The 12878-nt window shown below is 39.8% G+C and overlaps 3 protein-coding genes across 4 annotated transcripts; all 3 read left to right on the forward strand.

Annotated features, from left to right (window-relative positions):
* The first annotated feature begins 106 nt into the window (after positions 1 to 106).
* On the forward strand, positions 107 to 1937 carry LOC120015576 (geranylgeranyl pyrophosphate synthase, chloroplastic-like). The gene has a single exon (XM_038868063.1). The coding sequence runs from the start codon at positions 603 to 605 to the stop codon at positions 1686 to 1688; it is 1086 nt and encodes a 361-aa protein (XP_038723991.1). The 5' UTR covers positions 107 to 602; the 3' UTR covers positions 1689 to 1937.
* Positions 1938 to 4289: 2352 nt separating this feature from the next.
* Positions 4290 to 6372, forward strand: LOC120014874 (UPF0496 protein At2g18630-like). Of its 2 annotated transcripts, none has more exons than XM_038866980.1 (2): positions 4290 to 4582; positions 4936 to 6372. In XM_038866980.1, exon 2 carries the CDS (start codon positions 4943 to 4945, stop codon positions 6125 to 6127), a length of 1185 nt encoding a protein of 394 aa, XP_038722908.1. In that variant the 5' UTR covers positions 4290 to 4582; positions 4936 to 4942; the 3' UTR covers positions 6128 to 6372. The 2 variants fall into 2 exon arrangements, with proteins under 2 accessions (XP_038722908.1, XP_038722907.1); XM_038866979.1 differs by having other exon boundaries at positions 4293 to 4582; positions 4893 to 6372.
* Positions 6373 to 9010: 2638 nt separating this feature from the next.
* On the forward strand, positions 9011 to 11535 carry LOC120014875 (calcium uniporter protein 2, mitochondrial-like). The gene is made up of 2 exons (XM_038866981.1): positions 9011 to 9762; positions 10870 to 11535. Exons 1-2 carry the CDS (start codon positions 9196 to 9198, stop codon positions 11314 to 11316), a joined length of 1014 nt encoding a protein of 337 aa, XP_038722909.1. The 5' UTR covers positions 9011 to 9195; the 3' UTR covers positions 11317 to 11535.
* The last annotated feature ends 1343 nt before the right edge of the window (positions 11536 to 12878 follow it).

Consider the following 12878-nt stretch of genomic DNA (forward strand, 5'->3'; position numbering starts at 1 on the left):
TGGGATTCTACTGGTCTAAAGCTGACTAGCTGAGAATCTGTTTGGACACAATAAACGTGTCCAAGGTCAAGCACCATGTCAGTGGACAAGGTATCATTTGTTAACTAAATCCTTTATTAGGTATTTAGGCTGATGATGATGACACGCACTAAAGGACACATCAATGACTTGTCCATTCACTTACCCTATTTCCTTTACACTGTCCTCGCTACACAGTGCCCCGCTGCCCGTTACTGCTATACTCACCATCCAAATCCTCTATTCTATCTTTGTCATGAAAAATAAATCCAGAGTTCTATCCGTCACCGGGCGGGTCACTGGGTCTTGCATATTTTCTTACATTTCTTAGATTTTCTGGTCTGAAAAATCAACTAAACTTTCTCTCTCTCTCTATTGATGGCTTGACTCGTGAAAGCCTTAGCATTTCCTAGGAAACATCACTACGAGCTTTTATTACATCTGTACTTTCTATTTATTTATGGCTGGAGACAAAAGTTCGTTTCAGTGCACGGTCTCTCTGCTAGTGCTAAACTGATTCATTGACACTGATTTTCTTCCTTGAAGTGCTAAAGAAGGCAGAGACTCTGCAAGCACAACAAAAAATGACTTCTGTGTATCTGGGTTCATGGGTTCACACCTGCACAATCTTCAGCCAAGCGACCCGATCCAGATCCATATCTTCAAGGGTCTCCATTCCTCTCGGATACTCAAATCCAAAGCCAGCCCTTTCAATCTCTGCAATCCTCACAAAGGAAGAACAGTCCCTCCGGCAAGACCAGAACGAGCCCAAACCTCCATTTAATTTCAAGTCTTACATGGTCCAGAAGGCCAATTCTGTCAATCAAGCCCTAGACGACGCCGTTTCACTTCGGGATCCGCAGAAAATCCATGAGGCAATGCGCTATTCTCTCCTCGCCGGAGGCAAGCGCGTCCGCCCCGTCCTCTGCTTGGCCGCGTGCGAGCTCGTCGGCGGCGTCGAATCCATGGCCATGCCAGCCGCCTGCGCCGTAGAGATGATTCACACCATGTCCCTCATCCACGACGACCTTCCCTGTATGGACAACGATGACCTTCGCCGTGGCAAGCCCACTAATCACAAGGTCTTCGGTGAAGACGTCGCCGTTTTAGCAGGTGACGCGCTGCTCGCATTCTCCTTCGAACACATAGCAGTATCCACCCCCAATGTTTCCCCAGCACGAATCGTTCGCGCCATCGGCGAATTGGCCAAAGCAATCGGCACCGGAGGGCTTGTGGCAGGACAAGTTGTTGACATAAACTCTGAGGGATTGGGATCAGAACAGGTAGATATAGAGCGGCTCGAATTCATTCACCTTCACAAAACGGCAGCATTATTAGAGGCAGCTGTTGTCTTGGGAGCTATACTGGGTGGAGGGAATGATGCAGAGGTGGAGAAATTGAGGAATTTCGCGAGATGTATTGGTTTGTTATTTCAGGTGGTGGATGATATCCTTGACGTGACCAAGTCTTCGCATGACTTGGGGAAGACAGCAGGGAAGGACTTGGTGGCTGATAAGATGACTTATCCAAAGCTGATGGGTATAGAGAAATCAAGGGAGTTTGCAGATAAATTGAAGAGGGAGGCCAAGGAGCACTTGGTCGGGTTTGATCCACAGAAGGCAGCGCCTTTGATTGCTTTGGCAGAGTACGTTGCCAACAGACAGAATTGATGTATAATTTGTCATGCATGTCTTCACTTTCTGTTCAATTACAAGTTTCTTCTGCTCTTCATATTTTCAAAATTTTGAAGTGACCCAGAATGGTTGGTTAATCTCTCTCTGGTAAGCTTTTCGGTAATCTAACATGTAAAAGCTTACTTGTTATCCATTTTTGTCAGCTATTCTGTCTGCATAGGCACTGTACTTGCATATGAAGTTGTTCTTTACTGTATGAATGATGCCGGTTTTCTCTGCTCCAAAGTGTTTTCTTCTATGTATCATGTATGTTGGAACTGGGTTGTTTTTGCTGTTTCTAGTTAGTCTCACTCACATTTTAAGTTCATGGACGATCTTACTCTGGTTTCTTTTGGTAATTCTGTCAAAATTTCCTTCTACCATATATGGCTCCCTTGCTGATTGAACTGAGCCTATATGTGGTGCTGAGAAGGAGCCCGGTCTAAGCTATCAAAACAAAAAATTTAACTTGATCTGATGATGCTAGAAGTTTGATGGAAACAAATGTCCTATCTTCTTCACTACTACTGCTGGAAAAAGCAGATGCTGGAGCTCCTAAATCAGCTCAATGGAGGAAGTATTGAAGAGTAACTGATCCGGGTTGAAAATTTTACTATCATCTGATTCCCGTTGTTATGATCAACATTCCTATGGAATTCAGTGAATCCTTTATCTTTCTGAATATTATGGTGTTATCCATGCTGGTCAGAGTGAGTTCAAATTTTATTCTTGGCTTGGTTTCATGAATTAACTCTGTATACAATTATTATTCTTGGTTATCAAAAAAAAATTAAATTATTATTCTCTTCAAATTTATTCTTGAGCATTTATAAAAATGATTTAGTTCTGGATAAATGTTTTGGTTGTGATATCATACCAAGAGTCGCAAATTTCAAATTTATTAGTTATTACAACAAGTTATTCGTTTTTTCCTTAACAAAAAATGTTTAAAATGTAAGAGCATCCACATCAGATTATCTAAACATGTGTCTGTCTGGAAAATAGAGAACTACTGTAGAGAATTTGTCAAAATTTAGCTCTACATCAGAAAGCTCTACATCAGATTAACTGGAGGTTTCCTATTTTACAGAATATGAACAGTGATTCCCTACATTTGTAGAACTACTATTCACTTCCGTAAACATAAAATAATACAATTTATTATTTTATTCTCTCATCTCTCTTTTCTCTCTCCTCACTCTTCTCTCTCCCCTCTTTCGCTCTTCTCTCTCTCCTCTCTCTCCTCTCTCCTCCTCTCCTCTCCTCTCTCCTTTCTCTCCTCTCTTTCTCTATCCTCACTTTTTTCCCTCCCTCTCTCTCTTTCTCTCCCCTCTCTTTCTTCTCTCCTCACTCTTCTATTGTCAAAGAAAATAATTAATCTTCTCCAATTTTTAATAGCATTAATTTGTTATTTTAAATAAAAATAATTGATTTATTTCAAATATAATTAATCTATTGTTTTAAATGAAATTAAAATTATTTTAAATAGAAGTAATGTATATTAATAGAAAAGACAATAGAAAGAGAAATAAATATTATTTTAATGCAATAAAGAATATGATAGGTAATCTGATGTAGTGTTGGTTGCATAGGGAATTTGTAAAATAGAAAAAAGTGACATTCTGTCTGTATTTTAGGGAATCTGTTACAGGTGCTCTAAATCATGCAATTTATTCACGTCTTCAACAATTGAGTCGAGAATTTCAATCTATATAATTTTCACACATTCCTATGGGCCAAAATTTGCATGAGCCCTAAAACAACAAGGCTCACGTTCTATAGTAGAGCTAAACAAGCTCATGGTCTGAGCTATGCCTTTTCAGCAAGGTTCACGACCTACAATTGAGCTCGACAAGCCCATGACCTGCACTATCATCTTCTTAACAAGGCCCATGGCCTGGACCATCGTCTTCTCAACACGGTCCACGGCCTACAGTCTAGCCAACAGGCCCACGACTTGGGCTACTGTCTTTTCAAGAAGGCTCATGACCTACACAATCAACCCACGGCCTCGCAGTTACCATACACAATCAACCTAGTGTAAGGAAAAATCATAACACAATCCTATGTAGTCTCGCACACTAGTCTTTAACCCTGGCTAGTGAAAGACTTGAGATATTTTTACCAAGGTTCGCAATACTCCTGAATGTCCACCCTCTGCAAAGTCATGAAAATGGTGAAGGATTTTTTTTGGTGAGCTTCATGTTACTGGGAACTATCATTCTCCCTTTAAAAGTGATCGCATCACCCTTAATCTGGTAATCACCCATAATAGCCAGATTATCTTCTATCTTTTGCCTGACTTCGGCAATATAGGGGCATGTGTGAGCAGCCTGCTTGATTTCATCACAGATGGCACAAGTGGGCCCAATAATGGCCTGCATGACTGCTTGCTCGGTTTTGCGGGAAAGGGCATCTGCTACCAGGTTGATCCACCCTGGATGGTATATTTATAAATGTTATATTTTTTATTGAGATTTATTTAGAATGAATATATTTAGTTAAGTTGTTCATTAATATTCAATTATTCATACGTACTGGTCAACTTCTTTCCTTTGTCTGAGTCTCACTATTCACTAGACAAAAGCGTTTCCACGCGTAGTCGAATCTTCTGCGTAGAAACAGCGCTACCCCCCTCAGTCCTCACTGCTACTTCCCGGCATTTGCTCTCTCGTTTTCTTTCACTTTCCCCTTCAGTTTCTCTGAAATTGCCCTAAACTCTTCTCCATCTAAATAAAGTAACTAGATAGATCAGAAAGATTGCCTTTTGGGTTCTTGAATTCTTAGCTCAATTTGCTTAGTTTAGCTTGATTTGGGCCTTTTTTGGGTCCTTGCGGAAGATTTATGTGAGAGGATATCAGCTTATCTGTGCCTTCGGAGCTGAAATTCAGGTATTTCTTCTCCACCAGATGTAGAGTACTTGGTAAAGAATCTAACTTTGGATTTTGTAGTTATCAAGTGAATGTTTGCTTTAGAATTCTAAAGATCTTTGCCATAATTTAGTCATTTTGGTCTTTTCTTATGCCTGAAGTTGTTTTGAGTTTTGTCTCCGTTTTCTAGAATTTGGAATATTTCTTTGGTGATATTGCCTTCTGATTCTGCTCGGTTACTTGGGTTTGCTTAGCATTTAAGATTTTGTTTGCAATTATTGGGAAAGAAAAGGAAAATTCACATATTTTTTAATCCAACTATACATTTCAGAGAAATCTGTTAAGGTTTTCTATATTCTACTCAATTACATTGGATTGGAGATGATGGGAGGGCAGTGTAGCACGCCTAGCAAAACCAAGGGTGGTGATACTTCACAATCAAGTTCCCAAATCAACAAGGATGGGTACAAAGTTGATCTGGATTCTTACGAGGAAGCTGTTAAGAATGATCCGAAGCTACAATCATTTGATACTCATCTCCATGAGCGAACCAACCGGGTTATAATCTATCTTGCATCTGGTGTCGAGATGAGATCCTTGTCATTTGAATCACTCAAAGAGGTCATCAATGCTCTTCTTGAAATGAACCAAGAAGTGGTCAAAATAGTGGTAGAAAACAGAACAGATATATGGAATAGTGAAGACCTATTTGCTTTGGTGGAGGAGTACTTTGATAACAGTGTTAAGATATTGGAATTTTGTAATGCCCTTGAGCATAGCCTGAAGTGTGCTCGAAACAGCCAATTGCTCATTCAAATTGCTGTTAGGCAGTTTGATGAAGAAGTGGAAAGACAAGATGGTGTCGAGGGGATGAAGTATACAAGGACATTGCAAGGACTGCAGAGATTTAAGGCAGCCGAGGATCCATTTACGGATGAGTTCTTTGCGTTGTTTCAAGCAGTGTATAAGCAGCAGGTATCTATGTTGGAGAAATTGCAAGTTCGGAAACGAAAGCTTGATAAGAAAATGCGTAAAGTTAAAGGATGGAGGAGGTTGTCAAATGCTTTATTTGTTGCTGCTTTTGTGTCCGTTTTGATTTTCTCTGTGGTGGCAGCTGCTATTGCTGCACCTCCTGTTGTAACTACTTTGGCTGGTGCATTAGCAATTCCAATTGGGTCCGTGGGAAAATGGTGCAACATGCTATGGACCTGGTATCAAAATACACTGAAGGGAGAGAGGGAGGTATTGATCTCAATGGAGATTGGCACTTGTCTTTCAAGAAATTACATGGAAAGTATACGTGCACTTATCAACAAACTGGAAATTAAGATCAACTCAATGTTGCAGAACACCGAGTTTGCTCTTGTGGAAGAAGATGCAGTGAAGTTTGTGATGGATGAGATCAAGAAGGACCTGGAAGTATTCATGGAAACCATTGAGGATTTAGGTAACCATGCTGATAGATGTAGCCGTCATATCAGGCAGGCAAGGACGGTGATTCTGCAGAAGATGATCAACCAAAACAATAGTTCAAGTATCCCATCAATATTAGACGCTGTTGGTTGATTGAATCGGATTATGATCCGTAAGATAGAGATTGAAAGGCTAGATTTACTTCTGTTTTATCTAATGTCTGGTTTATGTATTGGATCATAGCAGTATTCAACAAGCATTGAGCATTGTTGCTTTTATGCAAGAAATAGGAAGTGTAACAATTGCAGTGCTGGGTGTTTTTTTTTTTTCCTTTTTCCAGAAATAAGGCTATACATTGTTAGTGACTAATTCTTGAGTTCTAGTACTTTCATGTTAAATAATGCTCAGTGGTAAACTTTTGAAGCTTCACTTTAAGGATTGCGGTAAAACCTTCATCTTCTTGTTGGATTTCATACACTACTTCACAGTGACAAATAAATATTAGGTCAATAGAGGCAACTGAGCATATTTGATGTTCAAGTGCAATTACAGTGAGAAGATGAAGCCATTAGAAATCTGCCATGGAAATTCTGGTGCATCTGGAGGGTGACCATTGTTTTGTCCTTTACTGTTCTTTTGGCACCATTCCTGTTCAATTATTTTGTAAGGAGTAGCCCGTAGGTATGATCCAGAGCACCTGTAGAAGTATCATTTATGAACAAATAAACTCCCTTTGAAACTTAATACAAATGGGCTGATTCTCTAGCTAAAATGACCGGCCACTTCTTTCATTTGGGCTAGGTCCAGCTAAATGGGCCTTCTCAAATGCTAATGGTCATGGACCGCATTTCTGGGCTGATAAGATGGCCAAATGGGCCGCTTCAGTTAATGGACAAACCTATTGGTGTGAAGTTGCTTTTGTTGCTCTGCTGATCCCTACCCCGCCGAACACTGCTAAGAGCTAACGTTGCTTCGCAAATCGCAATGGTAATCAGACGACCCTGCTTTGATTGTTCCCCCATACATGAGAAGTTTCAATGATCCCTACATATTTCTCTCAAGATCCGTGCTTTCTTCCGCTTTATATTCCAGTAATCGGCCTTTGCTTGATGATGTTCGCTATTGTTGGATTTGCTAGAGTTAGTCAGAATTTCTGAAAAGAGGATTTTGATCGTTAAGTTCTCCTCACTCTGTTGCTGATCCTCTGGTTCTTTTCTTTCCAGCTTTCTGCTAAGTCCGTTGTTTATTCTTGTTGAACTCAACGACATTGTTTCATCTCAGCTTTTACTTGCATGCTCTTTACGGCGTCGTATGGGCTTTCTTTGAAGTGCTGTCGTTTTGGTTTACTTTCTTATGTTCTTCTTCCCGTTGGGTTTGTCCTTTTTATGTCCTTTTATATTGTCTGCAAAGATGACCGTTGGTCATCTAATCTTGTCAGGTTTTCTTCTCTGTTATATACGACGCTCTTCTTCTCCAGAGCTCTTCACGTTATTGTACTCAATTCTCTGAATTAATGAAACTATTCTTCATTGTTCTTCGTTCCCATATACTTTTGATTCATTTTATTGATATCTTAAAAATTGTTGATGCGTTGGAATGGCGTAGCATACTTGTTAAAAGGGATGAAGGGACGCTTGGAAGCAGGATTTAGCTTTCGTGGGAATAAAAATATTAATGCTACTTTTTTTTTAAAACCGAAAAACTACTCAGCCTAATATGTCCTTTTGACAACTGAACAAGCATAAATCTCGAACTGTCGGAATAATCTGCACCACTCTAGGACCTTCGGACAACTAAAGGGGCATATACCTAGGGCCGTTAGAATAGTCTACACCATACTGACGATAAGTAAAACTATGCTTAAGCTCATGCGGATATGGACCTAAAAGTAAGATAAACCCACGTAAACAAGATTCCACAAGAAAATATTTCAGCTTATTGATCGGGCACCATGTATACACCCTAAGATAATCAGCAATTGGCCCCTCCTATTGATTTTTAATCCGGCGCAGAGGACATTTGTGGAATAGTGCAGCTGCTGACGATACAACCCAATCCCATTTATCTGATAATTAATTCTGATGGCATGCTCATCTTGAATCAGTCTCGATCGGCTGCATGTCTCAACATAATTATATTTAAGGAAAACTAGAGCATCTTATCTATTTAGCCCAACACTTAATGATTTATAATATATAGCCACCTTCTTCTTGGGCAGCTAATGCTAAATCAAACACACGTAGGACATATTTTTTTTGTTGGCTGTCAAGATATGCTAGCAAAAGCTGCATGTTTTCTGGAATTCTCTTTCATAATCAAATGGATGATAATAATAATTGCTAATTAATGTATATAATACATGCTTAGTCAATTGAATCGATACAATAATTGTCGGAAGAGTGAAATAAGGGCATATGCTTGTAAGATTGTTGAGAATTAGGTTTGAGACCTTTTGGTTGGTACAGGCTTTTTGAGCTTTTGAAGTCTAAGGAAGTTAGCATTAATATTCCAATTATAAGATAATAAACACAGTCATTGCCATATACCTAACTAATGCTTGCCACATAGTTAGTACACTTCTACTGTTTTATTGCCATATGATTCATGCACAACTCTTGTGGGTGTATATATATACATAAATATAACAATCAATAAAGAATCAGTGACCTTGCCTTTTGCTTAGGTGGATTAGGACAGGAGTATGAAAGAGGTTGTGATGAGCTCCTATTTAGTTATTGATAGAGATGTAGTATATTTGTAAGACTCTTGAGAATTAGGTCGAGGTCATACTTGATAAGCTTAGCATTCACAGTTGTGGACACTTGAGGGGCAAGTTCATATGCATTAAAATTTATGCATACTCTTCCTTATCGACACGAATTTCTCTTTTCTTATTCAAATAGCGCGATATTTTAAATGACTTAAATGAAATCTGACGATATAACACGCTGGGAATATGTCAATGTCGTATATCGAATATTCGCGAACACAACAACTCTCATTCACCCAAGTCCCCTATTATTAAAGGCTTTATTCAAAAAATCAAAATACCCTCTCTTGTTTCAATTTCTCGTCTTCATCTTCTCCAATAGAACCCTATATTAAGCCCTAGCCCCCAAAACCTATCACTGCACAACGAAACAGCTTTCCAAATCACAGGAGCTTAACGAACTCTTTCTCTATCCAGAGCTTTCTTTTCCTTTCCAATCTTCAGTGCAACAATGGCGTTCAAGAAAACCTTAACCCAGTGCCTCTTCAACGTTTCCACACAGGCTCTCACTAAATGTCGCGTTTCGTCACCGCGGGTTCTGGCCCGAACCAGAATCCCTCAAAACGCTAGTCAGTCAACTATCGCGCACGATCCCGGAGACAATGCCATGTTCAAGAGGTTTCTCCACAGGAGAGCAATTTCTCAGATTGATATGGTGCCAGTGTGGGTCGGTGATAAACTTATGGACAAACTGCTGGAGATCGACATTTCCAAAAACCGGATCCAATTGGACGGACTGATTCCTCCGCCGGCTATGTCTCCAGAGAAGACGTCGCCGGCGGTTCCCGGCTCATTGACGGCGGAGGATACGAAAAAGTTGCTGAGGGTTGCGCAGTTGGAGTTGGTGAAAATGAGGCTGAGAGAAACGGAGCAAAGCTGGGTACCGTATTCGGAGTTTATTTGGAACTGTGCGGATGCTTGTGCAGATCTGGAGCAAGGAATTCGAATAGCCAAGATGCTTGACGAGTCCGGAGCAGTCGTCGTGTTGGGAAACGCAGTTTTGCTGAGGCCGGAACAGGTAATTATTGAATTTCGAATTCCAAATTCATTCAATTAATGAATAAATTCATCTATTATTGCCTTTTGATTATTTGTTTTACAGATTAATAAGATAGCCATTGATGGTTGGAGAGGATTAGGTTTCAATTACTAAGATGAGATTTAATAAAGCATTGAATTTGATATTACCGAAAACTGATATAGTTTTTTGTGATTATTCTTTCGTTTCTCATTGACAGGCCAGACCTAAAACGTCAAAAGGGTTGGTTCCCCGTTTGAGATTGAGGTAGCTTTAGGGCTTGAAGGACCATACAAGCCCTTCATCAGTTTCTCTTCAGAATTTCTTCGACCTGGGGTCTAAGGATATGGGTTAAGTCCCATGCCTTTCCCTGTTTTCAATTGACAAAACCTTGAAAAAAGAAACACGCACGGTTGGAACAAATTTTGTTGTGAAGAAAGGGGACCTAGATTTATTATTTTTGGCATTACTTCTAAAGGCTAGATTGAAAAAATTAGACTTCTTTGGTGTGATTTATTAGTTGAACTTTTCTGAAAATGACATTACTGGATGAATCCTTCACCAGCCAAAGATTGGGGTAGGTGTTCATGACTCCTCTTGCGGAGTAGTTAGATGGTTCATCCTTCTCCTTTTAGATTTGTTTGGGAATTACATGTATGTATTGATGGATAATCTTACCAAATAGTTTAAAAGGGTCAAGATTTTAACTGGTAAGCTTAGCTAGAACAGTTTTGTCTTCCAATAGCAGAGAACATAATAGAAATTAGTTTGTGTTTGGATGGTGTTTTCTTTCTCCTTTATTTGCTTGTTTTCTTTGGGTTTGAGCTTTTAGTAATAGTCGGAGTCTTTTAACCAACTCATTCTGCCATCTGTTTTGTAACCAAATGTTTTCAGCCCCAAAAAAATCCTTTTTCTTAAACTCTACTTTTTAATGGTTTTGATCATTAAGCATGGAAAATCTGGGCTGTGGTACAATTTTTCTTATGAAAAATCTGTTGCACGCATCATCTGTTTTAGTCACATAAGCTGAAGATTGATGAAGAAAGAAAAGTGTGGCAGAATCATCTTTTACCCAACAAGCTTGTTTGCTATGTTTATTTGTCACAGGTTGCCAAAGCAATTGGAGGTCTAAATCTAATACCATCGCCAATAGCCAACCCAGACGATCCAAGAAGAAAGGAATTCGGAGAAATGGAAAAGCAGAAGGCCAAGATTGAGAAAAAAGCAGAGTCCTTGGTCCGCCGAGAACTCTGGTGTGGACTGGGGTTCGTAGTATTCCAAACGGCCGCATTCATGAGACTGACTTTCTGGGAACTCTCATGGGATGTGATGGAGCCCATTTGCTTCTATTTCACTTCCATGTACATCATAGGCGCCTATTTCTTCTTCCTTAGAACGTCCAAGGAGCCTACTTTTGAAAGTCTCTACCAAAGCAGGTTTGGTGCAAAGATGAAGAGACTAATGAAGATTCACAGTTTTGATATTGGGAGATACAACCAGCTCCGAAGAGCTTGTGATCCCTACTCTTCATTGTCAGATCCTGCAGAGAAGTAGCAGTTTCTGTGCTTGAAAAATGACATGATGAATGTTGATTGGCATTCTCAAAATTAACCCTTTTTTTGATCTATTCTGTCAACTTAGAACTAGGTGCGGCTTTCTGTACAATAATGTGGAGAGAGTTATGATTTTTCCCTAAATGTGAATCTACCAAGACACAATTGTGTATTGTTATGCATTTGAAGGTTTATCACTAATCACTTGCTCCTGCAGATGTTTCATGTTTGGACTATATCAAATATTACTATATGAGAAAGGTCAAAACTGCCATGTCAATAGAGAAAATTGGGGAAGGAAGCAAGGTGTGAGCAATTGAATGGTTGGTGAGAGTTTATTGGAGGAATTGGGGAGCTCGCTGGCACAGAACGGATTTGAATAAAGGATGAGTGTTGCATAAAGATTAATGAGACGTGTGGGGATGCACAGAACATCCCACACATGGGCTGTGAGAGGTCGACGTTGAATTGTCCAGTTAAGTGATTACGCGTAAGATGCGTCGGGTAAGGATTAAGAGTCTCATTTTCACCCGCATGATTTTGGCCCAATTTTGTATGTTGTCAACGTGGTGCGGATTGTTCTATCGATTCTAATTTTACACCCATTCAATTGTCCAAAGACAATAGTGAGTTGAGTAGTTTCTCAAATACCAAAAAAGAGTATAGGATGTCTCCGGAAAACAACCAGCCGGGCCAGGCAGCAGCTAGCTAAGCATTGGGAGAGACTTTTGTCCCGCTAGTGGACGGTGCATGCACATGCACCGACGACCGTCCCAGCCCAAATAAGCCACCTCCTTTGCTTTTTTTCCTTTTTCCCTGAATCTTGGGGAAAATAAAAGATATAGGAAAAAGATTTGCTGCAAAAACATTGAAGAGGCCCAAATGGGAGGCAGAATTATGGACCTCACACTCACAGTCCACAGAGATCTAAAGTAGTAAAGTCTAAGCACCCATAAAAGGATAGAAGCTAACAACCAACGTGATGGACCCAGTAAGTAGAGAGGCCAAACCTGATGAAAGCCCAATCCGCTGGCGCTTACCGTTCTGTTGATCATCCGCAACAAAAGGCTGAAAGAGTATTATAGTTTCGAGTCTTTTGACCCTTTCTTCCTGGGCCCAAAAAAATCATATCCCAAATGAAGTCTTGAGTTAAATTAGAATATACTCAAGCACGTTTTACTCTACATCTACGCTAGATGATACTGGCAGTGATGGGAGCTTAGATGGGCGACCATTCCTTCATTGATTGTACGGTTTTCCTTTACAAGTAACAGGTAGACGACTAATAAATGGTCGAGGTCTTTATACTTTAAAGTTGTGAAGAAGACTAGTCTGGCTTGTTATGCTTATATGGGCAACATTGACAGATTGGCCATATTCGACTTATTTTCTACGCCGTGCTTGAGGGTCTAAGTCAATGATCATTTGTTTAAATTATGTGGGTTGGTGAACTTCATCCACCTTCATTGTTTGAACTTTGACTTGTATCTTCAGTACTACTGTGCGGGTGTTTACCAATAATATATATATATATATATATATATATTGGTGTCATGGAAAATT

This window comes from Tripterygium wilfordii, chromosome 14 (genome assembly GCF_013401445.1).
Source record: "Tripterygium wilfordii isolate XIE 37 chromosome 14, ASM1340144v1, whole genome shotgun sequence".
NCBI lineage: Eukaryota > Viridiplantae > Streptophyta > Magnoliopsida > Celastrales > Celastraceae > Tripterygium > Tripterygium wilfordii.

Coding starts and splice junctions, on each gene's coding strand:
- LOC120014875 (XM_038866981.1), top strand. CDS start 9,196: ATGGCGTTCAAGAAAACCTTAACCCAGTGCCTCTTCAACGTTTCCACA. Junction 9,763..10,869: donor TTTTGCTGAGGCCGGAACAG/GTAATTATTGAA, acceptor TATTTGTCACAG/GTTGCCAAAGCAATTGGAGG.
- LOC120015576 (XM_038868063.1), top strand. CDS start 603: ATGACTTCTGTGTATCTGGGTTCATGGGTTCACACCTGCACAATCTTC.
- LOC120014874 (XM_038866980.1), top strand. CDS start 4,943: ATGATGGGAGGGCAGTGTAGCACGCCTAGCAAAACCAAGGGTGGTGAT.